Source organism: Phodopus roborovskii, unplaced genomic scaffold, assembly GCF_943737965.1.
Source record: "Phodopus roborovskii unplaced genomic scaffold, PHOROB, whole genome shotgun sequence".
NCBI lineage: Eukaryota > Metazoa > Chordata > Mammalia > Rodentia > Cricetidae > Phodopus > Phodopus roborovskii.
This window is the reverse complement of record NW_026126482.1, coordinates 24719846-24737338: the sequence shown is the minus strand read 5'-3', so window position 1 is coordinate 24737338 and position 17493 is coordinate 24719846. Positions and strand designations below refer to the sequence as shown.

The 17493-nt window shown below is 40.4% G+C and overlaps 1 protein-coding gene across 1 annotated transcript in view; it reads right to left on the bottom strand.

The window, feature by feature from the left end:
* The window catches only part of F13a1 (coagulation factor XIII A chain), a 166245-nt gene that overhangs the window by 44465 nt on the left and 104287 nt on the right, over positions 1-17493 (bottom strand). Inside the window, exons 9-10 of the mRNA XM_051194436.1 lie at positions 2038-2141; positions 358-446 (exon numbers count right to left, since the gene is read on the bottom strand). Coding sequence (XP_051050393.1) covers positions 358-446; positions 2038-2141 — 193 coding nt within the window. The remainder of the gene's footprint in view (positions 1-357; positions 447-2037; positions 2142-17493) is intronic.

The window sequence follows — 17493 nt, the reverse complement described above, 5'->3', positions numbered from 1 at the left end:
GTTGCTACTGCTGCTATTGCTGCTGCCCTTAGCAAAGCTTTGGTCGAGTGATCCAGTTCATCACTTAATATCTTAAGAACTATTGGTGCCTACCAGGTCCTAGGCACCCAGAACTAAACTCAGGTCTGAAAAATCTCTTGCTTTTAGTAGAAAAACAATCTCAAGACTTCCAGGCAGCAAAGTGTTAAGTAGGAACTGCAATTATCGTTAAGAACTTGAGGATGGAAGAATGTCTGGTTGACAGGAAGCATACACCACGTACCTGGGAAATCAAGAAGTAACAACCTGGCGTCTAACTCTTCGATGTGTTAAGAGGTGGTGGTGGAAAATGACACTTTGCTCCAGCTTTCCACTTACCTCTGCAAAAACAAATGGGGCATCAAACTGGAAGCAGACGTGACCGTGCTTAACAGCTTGAACAGAGGCTGGCCCGCAGCGGTACATGCCTATAGCACACAACAAAAAGGAAGACAGTGTGAATTTGTTGTTGCCAATTCTGCCCATCTACAGGACAGCACACACACTGAGGGGGCTCTACAGACACCAGTGCTTCTCAGCTTCACCAGTGACTTTGCCTAAATATTTGCACTGGTTGTAGAAGACAGGTGATCAATATACATGATCATGGCTAGCAATACCAACTCAACCCCAAATTTAAAGGCCAGGAAAAGAATATTGGGTCAACACTATTCCTAATTCTAGTCTGCTGATGAAAAATGCATGCGTTAGTCTGTTTATCCCATTTTCAAATTATCCTGGTTAGTTTTTGTCTACTTGGCAGGAGCTAGAGTCACTTGAGAGAGGAAAACCTCAATTGAGAGAACACCTCTATCAGATTGACCTGTGGACAAGCCTGTGGGGACATTCTCTTGATCTGTGATTGATGCTGGAGCACTGAGTTCACTGTAGGTGGTGCCATCCCTGGCCAGGAGGTTCTGGTTGCATGAGAAATCAGCCTGAGCAAGCCACCTTTAGCACTTGCCCTGACTTCCCTTCATGATGGACTACAACTGTGAGCTGAAATTCTACTTTTCTGTCCCCAAGTTGCTTTTGGTCCTGGTGCTTATGACAGCGACAGAAACCTAAGTATGACTGTCCCTGATACATGGTTGGAAGTTCTACTGATCTTTCTTTGACTGTTTTTTGTTTGTGAGATTTGTCAGGTTTAGTTCTAAAATTTGAACCCTAACCATCCCCACTAAGCAATGTTCCTTATTTAACAACTTAACATGCTCATGTTTCTGTTTCTAAGATCTATTAAATTTTAGCCATCTATTCATATTTTCTATGAGATTAGCTGCTGTAGTTCTTCGAGTCTCCTCATACTATAATGTCTAGAACAGCAGATAGCATGATACTTTCTCCATAAAATCCAGCATCACAGAATGGCTTCATCATGACTGTGAACTGAATGCTTCCACATCTACGAAGACTTACAACATCACTGTCTCAGACCAGCATCAAAGGAAAGCGGAATGCATCTGGGTTTGCAGTCTGTTGGTAATTATCATTACATTTAAAAAAATTGTGATTCTATAAAAATCTGGGTTTGGTCACAGCTGCTCCTGATTAGCAGGGCTGGAAAGTTAGAAGACAAATATCTATCCCCTCACGTGTTGAAGGAGAATAGCAAATATAAGACACCAGGCTTCAGAAGAACAACAATTTAATAGGTGATTTATAATTATTTTTCAATGTCTTTATTTTCTCACTAGTCTTTTACCACCTCATCATTGTGGATCAGGGAGGGCTGAAGTATATTTTATAGCTTAGTAAAAATGCTTACCCAGATATTTTTTGCCCCTGTCTTCAAAACTGCTTATCAAAGCGAGATTAGATGAATTATATAAGTTATATTTGTTCCCAAAAGTTGTAAAACAATCAGGGTAAAGCTGACTATTGAAATGAAGTGAAATTTGATTGACAGGCAGTTAATCCTGTATGCATACCTAGCAAGCACATGTCTAGTGTTGGTTCCTAATGAGCAGGCTACCCACATACCGAAGTGTGCAGTGAATACGGAAGAGGCAGGCTTACCGTCACTGTTTTCCTGGGGTGTGCTGTCCACAACCTGCCAGCCTCCAAATCCAACAGGAAGATCAGGTCTTGTCATCCACGCCTCATTCCAGCAGTGATAGTTCCTAAGAAGACAATCCAGAGGTTACATTTCCAATAATGCCCCAATCTCCAAGCAACCAAAGAGTGACCTCTAATTTGTGCTAACATCACTAGGATAGAGCAAGCTAAATCTGAGGGCTTTGCAGATTGTCTGATTTGAGTCTGTGGTTCATTCATTCTCATTGGTGTCCTTTGGGGTCCCTGACATGATTGGTTGTTGCTTTTCTCTGCTAAAATCAGCTTCAAGGTCATCTAGACATACTGTAATCGTTTTGATCTAAACTGCCCTCTGAGAAGGAGCCTACAATGTTCAAAGGTAGGGAAGAAATGTCAGATGAAGTAAAAATATTTATCTCTGGCTTTCTTTTACATGCCTTCAATTATGCAAAGCTTATTCTGTAGCAATTTGGCAATGCTTATTTGTGTTTATGGTCTTAGACCATCGACATAGAAATGATAACATTAGCTGCTGATTATATTTCTCTAAATCTGCAGCAATTTGCATTTGGTGTTCAATGAGAAGAAAAGGTCACCAGGGGAAGTGTCTCTTTACCCTTCACCAAAAGCAGGCACCCCCACGAGGTGAGGCCTTTTAAAACTCCCCGGATTCCTGAATATGACCCCTGAAACAAGAGCGCAGAGTGAAATGTCATCATGAATTGTATTATTATGTCCTTGGAAAGACCTGAGATTATATGACAGTAGAGAATCAAAGGAGAACACATTAACCTGTGAGCACTATAGAAAATGTTCATATAATACTAAGGATTTAATGGCAGCTATTGCAGCCTCTGCTTATAGCACTGATGGTTTCAGACACAGCCATCATCCATCCTCCCAAAATGCCCCTCAATGCTCATCTCTCTCTCTCTCTCTCTCTCTCTCTCTCTCTCTCTCTCTCTCTCTCTCCCTCTCCTTCTCCCTCTCTCTCTCTCTCACCCTAGCAAATTCTGATTGGGTCAATGAAGAGATCTTAACCTAATCGAATACCTACAATGCACAGAGCACCTCTTTGAGTGCTGAAGAGTCAAAGATGATCAGGATATGAATTGTAGAATCTCTCATAAAGAACCTCACAATCTACAAGGAACAACAACATATATATCACTTGCCACTTACTAAAAGATGTCGTGTATTTATGACAAGGTTTAATTAAGAGAATATATGGATGTATTTAGAACAGAGCTTGGCACACGTAAGTGCTCAAACAAAACAACTCGGGTTTTTAAACATAATTAATGAAAGTGACATGTGCTGGAATAGAAATTCACTGGGGGTGCCATAGGATCACTAAGTGGCAGACAGCTGGTCTCAGGGTCTTGAGGAAAAGGCAGAATGCAGAAAGGAGTGACCACAGTATGTTTGGGGCACTATAAATACATCAGAGTTAGGGGAAACTAACATTCACCCCTAACATTCCTACATCCTAAAAATCATTATGTATCTTAACACACCTGATAGTCCCTGAACTCATGAATTCTATCATAATTACGCCTCAACCCTTATTTACAAGGGGAAACAGAAGGGAATTTAGCCTTAGATCACACAAGCCATCAGTGGTAGAGCTTTCTAGCCGCTACTCTTAATTACCAATATGTTGTATGGGTTAAGAAGAAAGTTTTGAGTCAAATTAATATCTGTGCATTGTTCTTATTAGAAGCTGCTGAAATAATTTGAGGAGTAAAGTTTGCAAACTGGTGTTTGTGGAAGAGGGGTAGTGGGGCAGGCCTTCAGATTTGCCCCCACCCACAGAACTCTAAAGTAAGCTACAATGTTCCAAGGAAGTATCTACCACCACAAAGGGAGTCCTCACCCTGGGAGGAGGTAGAATATCCATCTGAAGGTAGAACTCCAGTGCTTTAGTGAACTATCTTTGTGGTTGGGGATTATCCTGAACTTCTGATCCAACTCTACCTCTGGTGTGATGGGATTGCAAACGGTGTCATCACACACACATCCAGGGATTTACTCATGGCTTCATGGATGCTAGCTAAATATTCTACCAACTGAGCTATATCCCAAGCCCCAAGGAAGACTTAACATTCTGACAGAGTGAAGAAGCAAAAGAACAAAGTTCATATTATCAATGGTGGGGATTATGGGCAACCAGCTCAGTCTAGACCCCAGGGGCTTGCTTGCCTATGGGAAATCCAGGAGTAAATTTCCCAGAGGTATTTTTGTTCATACATGTGATACTCTGGATTTGATGAAGAGATAGCTGGAGTGTTCATGGGTAGTAGAGTGAGGCAAAATCCCACTGGTTCAGCAGGAGCAGAGGGAACTACTATATTCCAGAAGCAAGATCTAATTGTAAAGGGGAGAAGAAAATAGACTAGGCAGAGGCTATTATATAACACAACACAAAGAAGACTGCTTTGGGTATTTAACCTTAGGGGTGATGGTATACTCTTACTTCTTACCCATTGGCTCTTCTAATACAGGAAGAGTCAGTGGGTAGGAAGTGGGAATAAGGGGCTCAAATAACAAGGGTCAAGGGTCAGAGGCCAGGAGCAGTCTGTGGGACAAGTGTGGGAAGCTATACCAGGTCTCCAGGGCAGGGAGGATGTAATAGGGCCACAATGTGTGGTCCTTGAGCAGGAGCAGGAGGTAGGATCCCCCCAGAGAAAAATGTCTGTCTCAGCAAGATCACTGTGTGTGTGGCACTTTGCCTGTCCAGCTCCAGAAGAGAGGCAGAGAGACCAGGGAAGACAGAAAAAAGACATTTCCAGGGCAGAGTAGGCAGTCCCCTTCTTCCTCTATGGCTCTCCCTGTCCCCACTAGATGAATAGGATCCAAATTATCCTTATTTAAATGCAAATCTCCTTGGCAAGGTTAGCCTGGGACAAGAAAAATACTCCCTGCATTTCAGATCTCAGGCAAAGACATTTCTTTGAAGATAATATTTCTTTTCAAATGGCCAGGAGGTGGGGAAAGTTGCCTCTCAGTCTATCACCTAATTGCTTACCCATGAGGTCTGGCTTCCAGATTCACTTACTGCTAAGATGATGTCTGTGTATGGGAAGAGACAGTCTCCTCACAGGGTGAGGCGCTTGCGGACAGTAGGGAGATTGGTTTGACTTTGGCAGTAGGTGGCGGACCAGTAACTTAGCAGCCAGGTGGCCATGAGCAGCTGGAGAGCAACCCCCTACACAGCCACACAGCCCTGGGGACTCTGTTCACAGTTGGTTTTCTTTGCTCTCCACAGGCTGGGAATCAAATCACCTAGAGATTCTCAGTCCACCATGCACACTGGTCTGCTCTGTCCTAAGTCCCCCCATGAAAGAGGCTGTATTTGCAGGCATTTAATTTTTGTTTGTTTGTTTGTTTTGTTTTAAGGGCTGATAGAGGTACTTAGTAGAAAGGGGGAAAACTTATCTTTGGCTGTTATTAAATATTTTGCCTTTTTTTTTTTTTTTTTTTTTGGATGCAATTCACACGTGTTCAGCCCAAATTTATTCACTCCAGTTGTGAACTCCCCAGTACAGGACAATATACAGGTTCCCAGCATACTTCTCATCTAAAGCCTTCTCCATCCAGACATCTCCTTGAGTCTTTCTGTTCTCATCTTGCAATTTTGTCAGGGATTTGTAGAGGTCGTGAATCCACTTTTTTTTTTTTTAATTAGCATATAAAGCAACAGGCTTTATTTTGGTGTTCTCATGCATTTACTTGGTTCATCCTCCCCCAGCCTCCATACCCCACACCCTCTCTGTTTCCCTCCTCCCCTAGGAGCTCCTCTCTGCTTCTATGTGGGATGCATGTTATTGTTCCTTCCTCCTTACCCAACCTTCCCTTAGTCCTCATTCCCCTTTCACAGCCTTCTTTCTCATGTTTTGACCTATACCCCCTTCTACACACACACACACACACACACACACACACACAGATACAGAATTATTTCTTAAATGCTAGGATCTTAACATGATAGAAAATGTGCTACTTATCTTTCCGAATTGGAGTTACTTTGCTTAATATAATAATTTCTAGGTTTATCCATTTTTCCCTGTAAATGTCATGACTACATTTTTTTTAGTAGCTGAATAAAATCCTATTTTGTATATTACCACACTGTTTTTATTCATTCATCTATGGATGAGCATCAGGGCTGGGCCCATGTCCTGGTTGTTGTGAATGACGCAGTAACAAGAATCTGTTTTGCTCTTTCCCACATCCTCCCCACTGGGACCAGGTCTACCACAAGGAGGTGCTGTTCTAAGTGACTTTGAAACTGCAGATAATACCAAATGTGGCATATACTGTAGTTTTCCCTATGTAACCATACCTAGGATAAAATATTTCAATAGGACAAATATAAAAATACCTTTTTTATATGTGGTTATTTATATCCTGGCTGACAGGGTGGTGTAGGATGTCATCCTGTTACTCTGAATGGCATGGAATTTAAAAGTTATGAATTGTGGGGACTGGAGAGGACTTGTTGCCCTTGCAGAAGACATGTTAGATGGCTCACAACCACCTATAAGTACCAGGGAATCCAGTGTGGTCTTAGGGACTCTGAAAGTACTGTACTTGTGTGCACAAATCCATATGAAGATGTACTTATAGACACACATACTTTATAGAGTAAAATGAAGAAATATTTTTAATTCTAAATTGCTTATTTCTGGAGTTTTCCATTTAATTTTCAGATTGTGGTTGATCAGGAGTAACTAAATTCATGGAAAGTGAAAACTTAGATGGACGGTCACTTTATTGGTTGGCAGAATTATGAGTTATCTGCAAAGTGTATGCACACAATAGTTTCTCATTTTATTTACTCATTGCTTGTAGTGTTGGGGCCATAAGTATGCTAGGCAAACATTCTAGTGCTGAGCTACTCCCCTGCCCTATAGTGTAGTTTTATTTAGCTACAAAGAAAGGAAAGCATGTTCTTTGCCGGGAATGTATGGAAATGGAGATTATCACATTGAATGAAATAAGCCATACTCAGATAAACATTGCCTAGTTTTCCTCTTACTGGGAACATAGGAGGAAAAGAACATAAAAATAAAAGGGGAACATAGTACTGGAAAAGAGAGACAGGGAGGTAGGAGAACATGTAAGAGAAGCAGAGATATGATCAAAATACTTTATATGCCTATATAGGAATGTCACACTATATTGTTTCATACAATGAATGTATGATAGATACAGCAATAATACTAGCAATAAAAGATTCATGGTATCACGTTTTCCTAGATTTTTTAATTGAAACCTGAATTCTTACTATGGTTTCAAAGTCTACATCATTGAAAGAGTTATGAACTCCCAAATGGTGTGTAGTTTCCACATTGCCTCTTTCTAAAGAAGGAATAAACAGTAATTAAAATAGCTTTCATGAGACTTGCTTAATAGAGATGAAACAAACTCTGCTGTGGATGCAGTGACAGGCAGTGAATTTTGGACTCCTTTCAAGGATGCTGTTAATCCAGCAGGATTAGGAACCAGGATCCAGAAAGACTTTTCCAATGGCAAGGGCTTTGTTGTAGCTACTTCCTGGATTGAGCAGGATGCTCATTAGTGTACTGGATAGTTTTATGTTAACTTGACACAAGCTAGAGTCATCTTAGAGGAGGAAACCCCAATGGAGGAAATACCTCCATAATCAGTCTGTAGACAAGCCTGTAGGACATTTTCTTAATTAGTGATTGAAGTGGGAGGGCCCAGCCCAACATGGGTTAAGTCATCTCTGGGCTGGTGGTCCTGGGTTCTATAAGAAAGCAGACTGAGCAAGCCATGAGGAGCAAGCGAGTGAGCAGCACCCCTCCATGGCATCAGCTGATGCTGCCAGGTTCCTGTCCTGTTTGAGTTCCTGTCTGGATTCCCTCAATGGACTGTGATAAAAGTCAAGTAAATCCTTTCCTTCCCAAGTGGCTTTGGTCCTGGTGTTTCATCACAGCAATAGTAATCTTAACCAGGACAAGTCAAGAACTTAATGAAACTTTAAAGGCTTGGAAAATTCACGAAACTTAGCGATTTGTAAGGTCCTTTAGAAGGATTATGAAAGTAATAGCCAACTTCTGGGGAGAGGAGATCCTGTTTGGTAGAGCTGCATGCAGATGGACAAGGAGCTCCAGTGACCCAACTTTCATGAGTCATTACCCATGTTGGGATGGGCTTTTTGGTGATGCAGCTGCTTTCGAGTTATCTGTTCTTCTTTAAGTAACCCCTCATTGTAAGTGACTACCAGTATTAATTTAGTTTATCATTTCATCTAGTAAACCTATTTGCTTTGAATTTATACACAAAACAATTGCATAAATGCAAAAATCAAGACCTAAGAATTTTCAGCCTAGCATGAGAAACAGGTAGATAGAAGGTACATATGGGAGTGGGCTTGGGGATGTGCTGTGATACCCAGCACAAAACTGGTGTATTTATCAAAATCAGTAACAACTTCTCTGGTACAGACATGAATTACGCATCAAATACTACCACCAAATAGGAAGGACATTGGTTTTTGTAGGGCACACTGACTAAACATCAGCTCAGAACTCAACTGCTTTACAGAAAAAATGTTCTTAATCTGAGCCTCCTTAGCAAGTCATTTGGGAGTACGCCCTTCATCAGTTCTATTCCCCCTGGTCTTCCAGGTGCATTGAAGATGCAACTCAGGTAACTTGAACATTTATTAGGAAAAGTTTACAGCTGCTTTAAAGAAAATTAGGGGATGATCACACAGATATCTCTTTTTTCCTTCTTTCATCAGTTGTGTGTTCTTTTTCTAGTGGAAAACAGAGTTCAGAATGTTCAAGAAAGAAAGTGGCACTCATTCATATTAACTTGTTGTATTTGTCACAGTGAGCAGAGTGTTACCTCCCCCCCCCCAATCCCAAGCTAGGTTCATACTGAATATGAGACCCTGTTCACTTCATCAAGGTTTCTGGAATAGCAACTTAGAAATTGTCTTCCTGGCTGAAAATGAAGAACAGATTGGATTTTTGAAGATATTTGTATGACTCTAATGTATGAAATCTCTCTGTAATAAATTCAGCCCAAGTTTTCCCATAATTATTACAGAGGATTAAAAACTTTCTGACAACCGTCTTAGTAGGTTCCAAAGTTCCTATTTTGCATTATAGAGATATTTATGAATAAATATTCTAAAGTTGAGAGCTCTTATTTTTTTACTTTTTAAGGATTTATTTTTCTTAAAGTTTTAAAAACTACAATATAATTACGTCATTTCTCTTTTCCCTTTCCTTTCTTCAGTCTATCCTATATAGCCCCCTATTTTCCTCCCAAACTCAGTCTCCATATATATATATATATACATATATATATATATATATAGTGCTAAATTATATATATATACATATATATATATTTACATAATACATACATACGATTTTGGAGCTGACCACTTGGGTTGGATTTCTCCTGTTCTCAGCATTCCTTAGCTACCTGTAGTTTTCTGTGTATAGATGGGACCCTGTCAGATTCCCCTCTTCCACATTAGCATGTCTATTGTTATTTTTTTTTTCAGGTCATTTTTAGGCAGCCACATTGTTGAGGAATCATGGTGTAGTTTCCCTGCTGTTTCTAGGAGATGCAGTCTCACAGCAGATTTTCGGGTCCTCTGATGATTGCAGTCTTCCTGCTCCCTCTTCTACTTACCATGCTCCCTGCAACTTAAATGCAGCAGTGATGTTGTAAATGGAACAACTGGGGTTGGGCACCCATGATCACTTGTTCTCTGCATTTTAGCCAGAAACCAGATATGACTCTCTGTAATGTTCTCTGTCTATTGCAAAGAGAAATTTCTTTCATGAGGGGTTAACAGCACACTAATCTGGCTGGGCCCTGTTTAAGCTATCTTATTAACTATCTAATGACATTAGCCTTGATGAAGCATATTTTATTAGCTTCTAATTTTCTGTAACTATGAATGGTGTAGATGATGAATCACTCTTAGAAAGAATTCTGGATAAAGCAGAACCTGGAATTTCCTTAAGAAACACATCTTAGCATGTGCTTTTTTTTTGCAGAGATAATACCCCACTTCTTTCCCACATCACAAAGTGCATCTAATCACCTTTGTCCACTCTCAGACAAAATGACTAGAACATGTACTACACACATTCATTGGAGATATCACAGCAGGATGGTAGAGAGGAAGAATCTACTATGACATTCTAGAAACTCTAAAGAGCAATACCCTCCCCCTCTCAGACAAGATCTTCTTTTCTAACATCTATTTATTATATTAAAATGCAATCTGTAGACAGCTTTCTGAACACATAATTTCTAAAAGCTCAACATAATACTTAATGGTATATAGGAGGGAGGAAGACACAAAAGCATATGTATGTATACAGTCATATGTAGTATAACAATGTTTTGACAGAACTGTAATGTGGTGGAAATCACATATTACTGAAATTGAACTAAATGTTACTGTTTTTCACAGTGATGTCCTATACTACAACACTGTCTTTCTCACCTGTCTGTATGACACTGATATAAAGCAACTTCCCATGTTGTCCATCCTACAAAAGCCTAGCACATGCTACTGTGCACACTGTATGTGATCATGACAGTAAATAACTATATTACTGATTTATGCATTTATTATGTCATATCTTAAACATTACTTTATAGCATACTTCTATTGATTAAAAGAGTTTAAATAGATAGGAACTGGATAAAAATGATAGTGTGCGAGGTGACCCAGACTCCAAAAGACAAACACAGAGTGGTCTTTATCACAGCTGGTCCTTAGCTTTTCATAGTTAGTTTTTTTTTTTTTAATGTTTCACTTGAGTACCAGAGAAGCCAGGAAATGAGAAGGGGCCATTGTGGGAGAGAGACAATATCTTAAGGGAAGGGAAATCGCAGAGCATGGGTGGTGTGAAGGCAGAAAAGAAGATGATGGGGGGAAAGGCTTAAATGGGGGTGGCAGAGCAGGATGGGGGGCAGGGATAAACAACAATGAGGGACTTTGGAAAGTCACATGGAAACCTATTTTATGTTAGTGCACTCTCTCTCTCTCTCTCTCTCTCTCTCTCTCACACACACACACACACACACACAGTTATCCTAAATAAGATAACGTTCCTCCCAGAAGCCATGGGTTATTGCACAAAAATCCTAACACTAGATCCAGGCTCTCTTTCTTCTACTTGTTAGTCAGAGAGATCTCAGAGAACCCCCAGACGATACAAGCTATTGCCATTGCTCTTGCTTGCCCAGCAAAATCTGACTCAATTTTTTTTTTTGTTGGTGAAGATACTTTTATTCAATGTGGTCATAAGACAAGACTAAATCAAGCTGGTGCTAACTTGGAATCTTCTTCCTTGCTGGCTAGCTTTCACAGTACCAGAAGGTACTGTGCAGGCAGCTAGGGTAGAGGAAAACCAATAATCTCACACAGTGGCGAACCATGTGAACTCTAATAGTAAACTGCATAGATCTGCTCACTGATTCAACAGTGAAATGCTTGTTATTGTGACAATTATCTGCTTTCTGATTGGGCTTCATATCTGTTCCACAGGGCACAATTCATGCTTGGGATCGTGCATCTGACAGAGAACCTGTGGCTACAGTCACATACCCTAAAGGAGCACCTACTATTATGATTTTGTTTTATGGCCACAGCATCAAACTGCCTTATAAATACTTACCTTTGTCCCCAATTAGTATAGCTTCTCAGCCCTCACCAGAGAAGCCTCTTTATGCAGAGGATGGCAACTGATACAGAAACTCACAAGTGGACCACATACAGAGACTATGGAGTCCTCAGTCCTAAATGGAACATCTATGTCATACTCCCTGCCTCCATAGGGTTAAGGAACAGCTTGAAAGAGAGAGAGTAGAGGAAAAATTTTAAGAGTCAGATGTTGGAAATGATGGCTGCAAACAGTATCGTCTCAATATGATACAGCAGGTGTCCTTGTGAAGTCATAGCAGCCATGATTGCCTACACAGGGCATGCCTAAGCCAGTGAACATTACAATACAAATGGGGCTCCTGAGGCCCCACCCCTAGCTTAGAAGGAAGAGATGACTGCTGAGGGAGGGGGAGTCAGTTTTGTCTATGGATGTAGCCCTGTGAGACTGCCATGTTCCAGTGGATGGTGACCCATGCTCATGAGTACACAGGGAGCATAAATGGACTCAGTGAGTTATTACAAAGAAAGTAAGAAGTTGAGAGGTGGGAGTAGGAAGGATTGTCAGAGTAAAAGCCTCCAACTTCTCCCTGACAATCTCAAAGAATAAATAAAAAGAGTTAAGCTTACTGCTAAGTAGTACAGTGTGTTACACCAGCAGCAGCTGCAGATCTACCGTGCCTCTCCTGACTGCTTTACAAGGCCACTTTCACTGACCATCCTACAGTGTCTAGGCTTGTGTAAGTGTGCTCCATGATATTTGAATAACACAATAAACTAATATTTCCCAAAGGGCACCCTCCTTATTAAGTGACTCATTACTGTGTATTACATATTTCAAGATACATATGTAAGAAGACTAAATTAGATGCTAAAAACACCCCTATAAAATGTAACCCCTTTGAGGATCTGATGGATTCCTCCATTTGGCTCCAATTAAGTAGTGTTAGGAATAGACTTTGGGGGCAGGATAGATAGCTCAATGGTTAAGACCATGAGTTGTTCTTCCAGAAGACCTGGGTTCTGTTTCCAGAACTACCTTCATGGTAGTTCATAATTATCTATAACTCTGGTTCCAGGGGATATGATGGCCTCATCTGATTTCTGTGAACACCAAGATGAGAAGGCATGTATGCAAGAGAATTACCCATACACGTTTTAAAAAAAATACAAGAATAGACTTTGGGAAACACTTCCACAATGGCAGAATTGCAACAATACTATCAGGGAAAGAAAAACACACTAACTTTTCTAGAACTATAATAAATAACATAAGACTTTCAACAAGATAAACAACTCAAGAAAATTATGTCAGTCTTGGAAAGAGCTCTGATCTCTGTTCAATTTTATTTATTTTCACCTCCCTCTCCCAATATCCATGGCTGTCTTGAAAACAGCCTCAGCCACTGTGGAAGCATACAGTGTAGAAGCTCAGTGAAGAGAACAAAGCAGAGTTGAACTTCCTCAAAGTTCCTTCTATTCCCATTGTTATTATTACACTATTCTAGAAGCTTCTTACTCATTTGTTTCAGTGATCTCTTGGTATAAATAGCTCTACCTTTAGCCTGGTTTTCTACAAAAACTTAGGAACTTTCCCCCTTTTATTTTTCCTTCCAACCAAGTAAACGTTAATTTAAACTAGGTCCTAGATCCAAGCATAAGATCTAAAATTAGAAAACTCAGAAAGAAAACAGAGGAGTAAATATTTGTGTCCTTGAACTCCATGATCCCTTACACAGGATAATAAAAGTATAAGCAACTAAAGGGAAAAATACAAAATGGCTTTGATAAAAACTAATTTTCCTGCTTTAAGATAGACCATTAATGACAGCTCTGAGATGAGAGAAATGCTTATGTGCATCCAGAACATAAAACTAATGGCTACAGTGCAGTGACTGACAACCCAATTTTAAAATTGGACAGGGGTCCAATTTTAAATAGCTATTTTTTGCCAAAAATATATATAAACAATAAAAGAGGAAATTCATTCAACATCATCTTTCCACGGAGGATTAGACATTCAATCTACCATAGCACTCCTCGCAATTTAGAAACAAAACAAAACCCAGGCAAAGCATCACTTTGGCAAGGAGGTGGAGAAATTGGAGCTCTTGTGTTCTGTTGGTAGGAATGTCACATGGTGGAGCTGATTTGGAGGTAGGCTTGGCAGGTGCTCAAACAGTTAAGCATAAACTTATCATATGACCAAACTTTCCTAACTATGCATATTCTAAGAGAACTGGAAACATATGCTCCCGCAAAGACGTTTACATGGCTGATCAGAGTGGATTATTCATAGACTACAGAAGTGGAAGCAATTCTAAGGCTCAGCCAATGAATAACTGAAATGTGCTTTGTCCACACAGGGAAATGTCATTTGTCAGTTAAAAGGATTAAGCCTTGGCACACATTCCAACATTGATGAGCCATGAGAGGTATGATTTGTACAGGAAACCAGACATGAAAGGCCACACAGTGCATGATTCCATGTGTATGAAATGTCCATATCAGGCACTTCCACAGAACAGAAAAAGTTAGGAGCTGTCACCAGCTGAAGGAATGAGGAGATTTCTTTTGGGAATGATGAAAATGTGCTAGATAATGAGGGTTGCCCAACACTCAAGATAGTAAGAATAGCGAGTTGTGCGCTTCAAAAGAGCAGATTTTGTATCTTCTAGTTATTTTCCAATGATGATGTTACATATAAAAAGAAGGCATTCTCAGTTTAGGTTCATGGGGTTGTAATTCAATCTGACACCAACTGGGACCTTGGTTAAGTGCTGCATCTGTTTCCTTATCTTTAAATGAGGACAATGATAGGATCCTCTGGAGAGTATAATGAGGATTGCACAGGTTAAATATGTCATCATTTATAGCAAGGGCTGATGAGCAGAAAGTGGCCTATAGTGTTTTATTCTTGAGGTAAATTTTCAAGTCACTGAAAGTCCTTTGTTTAGTATGTTCATTGTACATTCCCAGTCTGAAAATGGCAGAGCTCATGGGCTAGCTCCTACTGATCAGAGTAAGAGTGATTTGGCCAAAAATATGGGTAAGACGATAATGTTTGAAAACAAACATCTTGGATACAGTTTCAGAATTAGTAACTTGGATGCATGGTGAGATAATTTTACAAACCCTCCAACATCTTTAAGCCATTTAGCCTATATTCAGGATTTTTCTTCAGTACTTTTTTATTTGGAATTTATTTTCAGATCATCCCATTTTCCACAGTAATTGAAACTAAAGATGATCCAGCAATATAAGAATCCAACTTATAGGAATATACAGCACATCTAAGCTAATGTAAAGGCAGAATGGTCCATTTAAAAATGTGCCTGTAGTGTGTAGACCACCATGTCGGAAGCAACAGGCATTAGATTTGTAGGAGGGTGAACCTCCAGAGGAGACACTGGGACTCTGTTTCTGCTTGGATTACAGATTAACACTTCGTGTGCACAGAGATGTTTGTGTTTGGAGATGAAAAGTGCATACAATAATAACTGTTCTCTTTCTAGAAAGTATTGAAGGAAGGTTTATTTGTATTGAAGGGGGGTTATTTTTCCCACTATTTCCTTTTTCTATTTTCAAAGCACTGAAGCTGGCTAACCAAATGCAATCAGTTCTCATGTCCCTTCTGTTCTGTTTCTTTCCTCCATATAACTGATGTGAGGCCATTTCGTACAGAGGGCCCTAAGTATGGGCGAGCTGGCCATAGCCTGGTTGTGTGTGTGCTTGTAGCTGTCATACAAAGCAAGTGACAGACAATGCTGAACTATACGGGAAAGGCCTGGATAGAAGAAGAACAGCATAACTTATTAAAATGAAGCTATTTTTGAAGCTGGGAAGGACTCTGCAGCTCATTAATGCTGAAGTGTTGCATTTGCATATGGGAATGTAAAGGTCTTGAGATGCTGAACATCTTGTCCAAGGTCATCCAGGTAATTAGTGGCAGATCTAATCACAGACCTTGCTCTGTGTGTGTGTGTGTGTGTGTGTGTGTGTTAGAGAGAGAGAGAGAGAGAGAGAGAGAGAGAGAGAGAGAGACTTAATTTATAAAAGAGTATGTTTCTATATAGCTTGTTTTGCTTACCAATGCAGACTGTGGACAGGGACTCTACAGGCATTGCCCAGGCATTCAGTGCTAAGTTGAGATCATTGAATCATTCTGTTTCATAGACTCAGTGACTACTGGGTTCTATACTTGTCCAGCATCACATGGCCACTCTTAGACAACCTAACCTTTGCTTTGTCAGGCATGTCTAACCCATGGCCTGTGAATTACAAGCAGTTTAGGATAGCTCTGAATGTGGACCAAGACAAAATAATAATCTTACTTAAAACATTGTGACTTTTAAAATGTACCATCACACTGAATGAGCTTTTTTATTAAAAATCATTTTATGTTTATTAGTGGTTTGTCTGAATGTATATATGAGTACTCTGTGTGTGCTTGTGTGTGTGTGTGTGTGTGTGTGTGTGTGTGTGAGAGAGAGAGAGAGAGAGAGAGAGAGAGAGAGAGAGAGCACAGACATGCACCTAGCATCAGTGGAGGTCAAAAAAGGGCATCTAGATTCCCTAGAACTGGAATTTAGGATGGTTGTAAGCTGCTAGCTGGGTGCTGAGAACAGAATTTGGGTCCCCTGTAAACAGAGCAATACTCTTAACCACTGAGCCATCTCTCCAGCTTCCATTATGACATAATCTTTTTTTTTATGATTTCATGTGTTTGAGCATGTATATGTGTGTGTGTGTGTGTATGTGTGTGTGTGTAAATATGTAAAAGAGACTAGAGCATACAATATGTAGATGGTAATCGTGTTAACATTGGACACACTGGGTTTATTCTATTAAACCTTTTATAGTATACATTTATAATAATCTCATTCTCTCTCCTTCTCTATAAAACATTCATAGGTTAAAATATCTAAATAGAAAAATCTATCTACCTCACTAGCTGAGCATTCCACACTGTGGAGTATGGGTTCTTCTCCCTATATGGTGGCATGGCCAGGCAAGAGCTATGAGTCTCTGCCTAGCCCAGGATCACAAGAGGATCCTATCAGCTTACTGGCTGTGGAAAGGTCAAGTTTAAAACCTGAAGTGGTTTTGCCTAATTGTAAAGTCAACAGTGGTAAATGAAACCATGATTAAGATGGGGTCTTCTGTGCTTCCTCTGGTCCAGTGAGACGGCTGGGAGAGGAAGAAGGGAAGGGCTGGGATGTGGAAAACGAAGAGTCACTGTTCAGTAGGTAGTGAAGCTGTTGGTTCTAAGAGAGACTCTGGGGGGATGCTCACAGTTTGAGCCTCTAAAGCAGATCAGAAAGCAAGGGCTTGGTTAGCCTTAAGGAGGCAGAAGGTGTAACTGGCCAGCACTAGGTGGGGGGGAAGAGGAGAAGTGATGATACCTGGGTAACAGCCACTCAGTCTCAACCCCAGTAAGCAAGAACTACCTGCTTCTATGGGCACATAGCTGGGGGGCATTATCCCTTTCAGAGAGGTGTCGTGAAGAGTAACAGGTTCTTGCTGACATGCAGGAAAAGTCTGTAAAGGCCACATTGTGAGAGTGAAAATGGACTGAATGTTCAATACTTATGGTCATAACGACCCACGATCCTGGTCCCTGAAGCAGCAAATGTCTGGCCACTTCAGTTCAGCCATTGGACCTTTAAAGACATACCCTTGGGTTTCATCTGTGGACTAAGGCCATTTCCTGGGGCTTTCCATCTTTGACCAGCACAGCCAGAAGCTTGTAGGAGGATAACAACTTT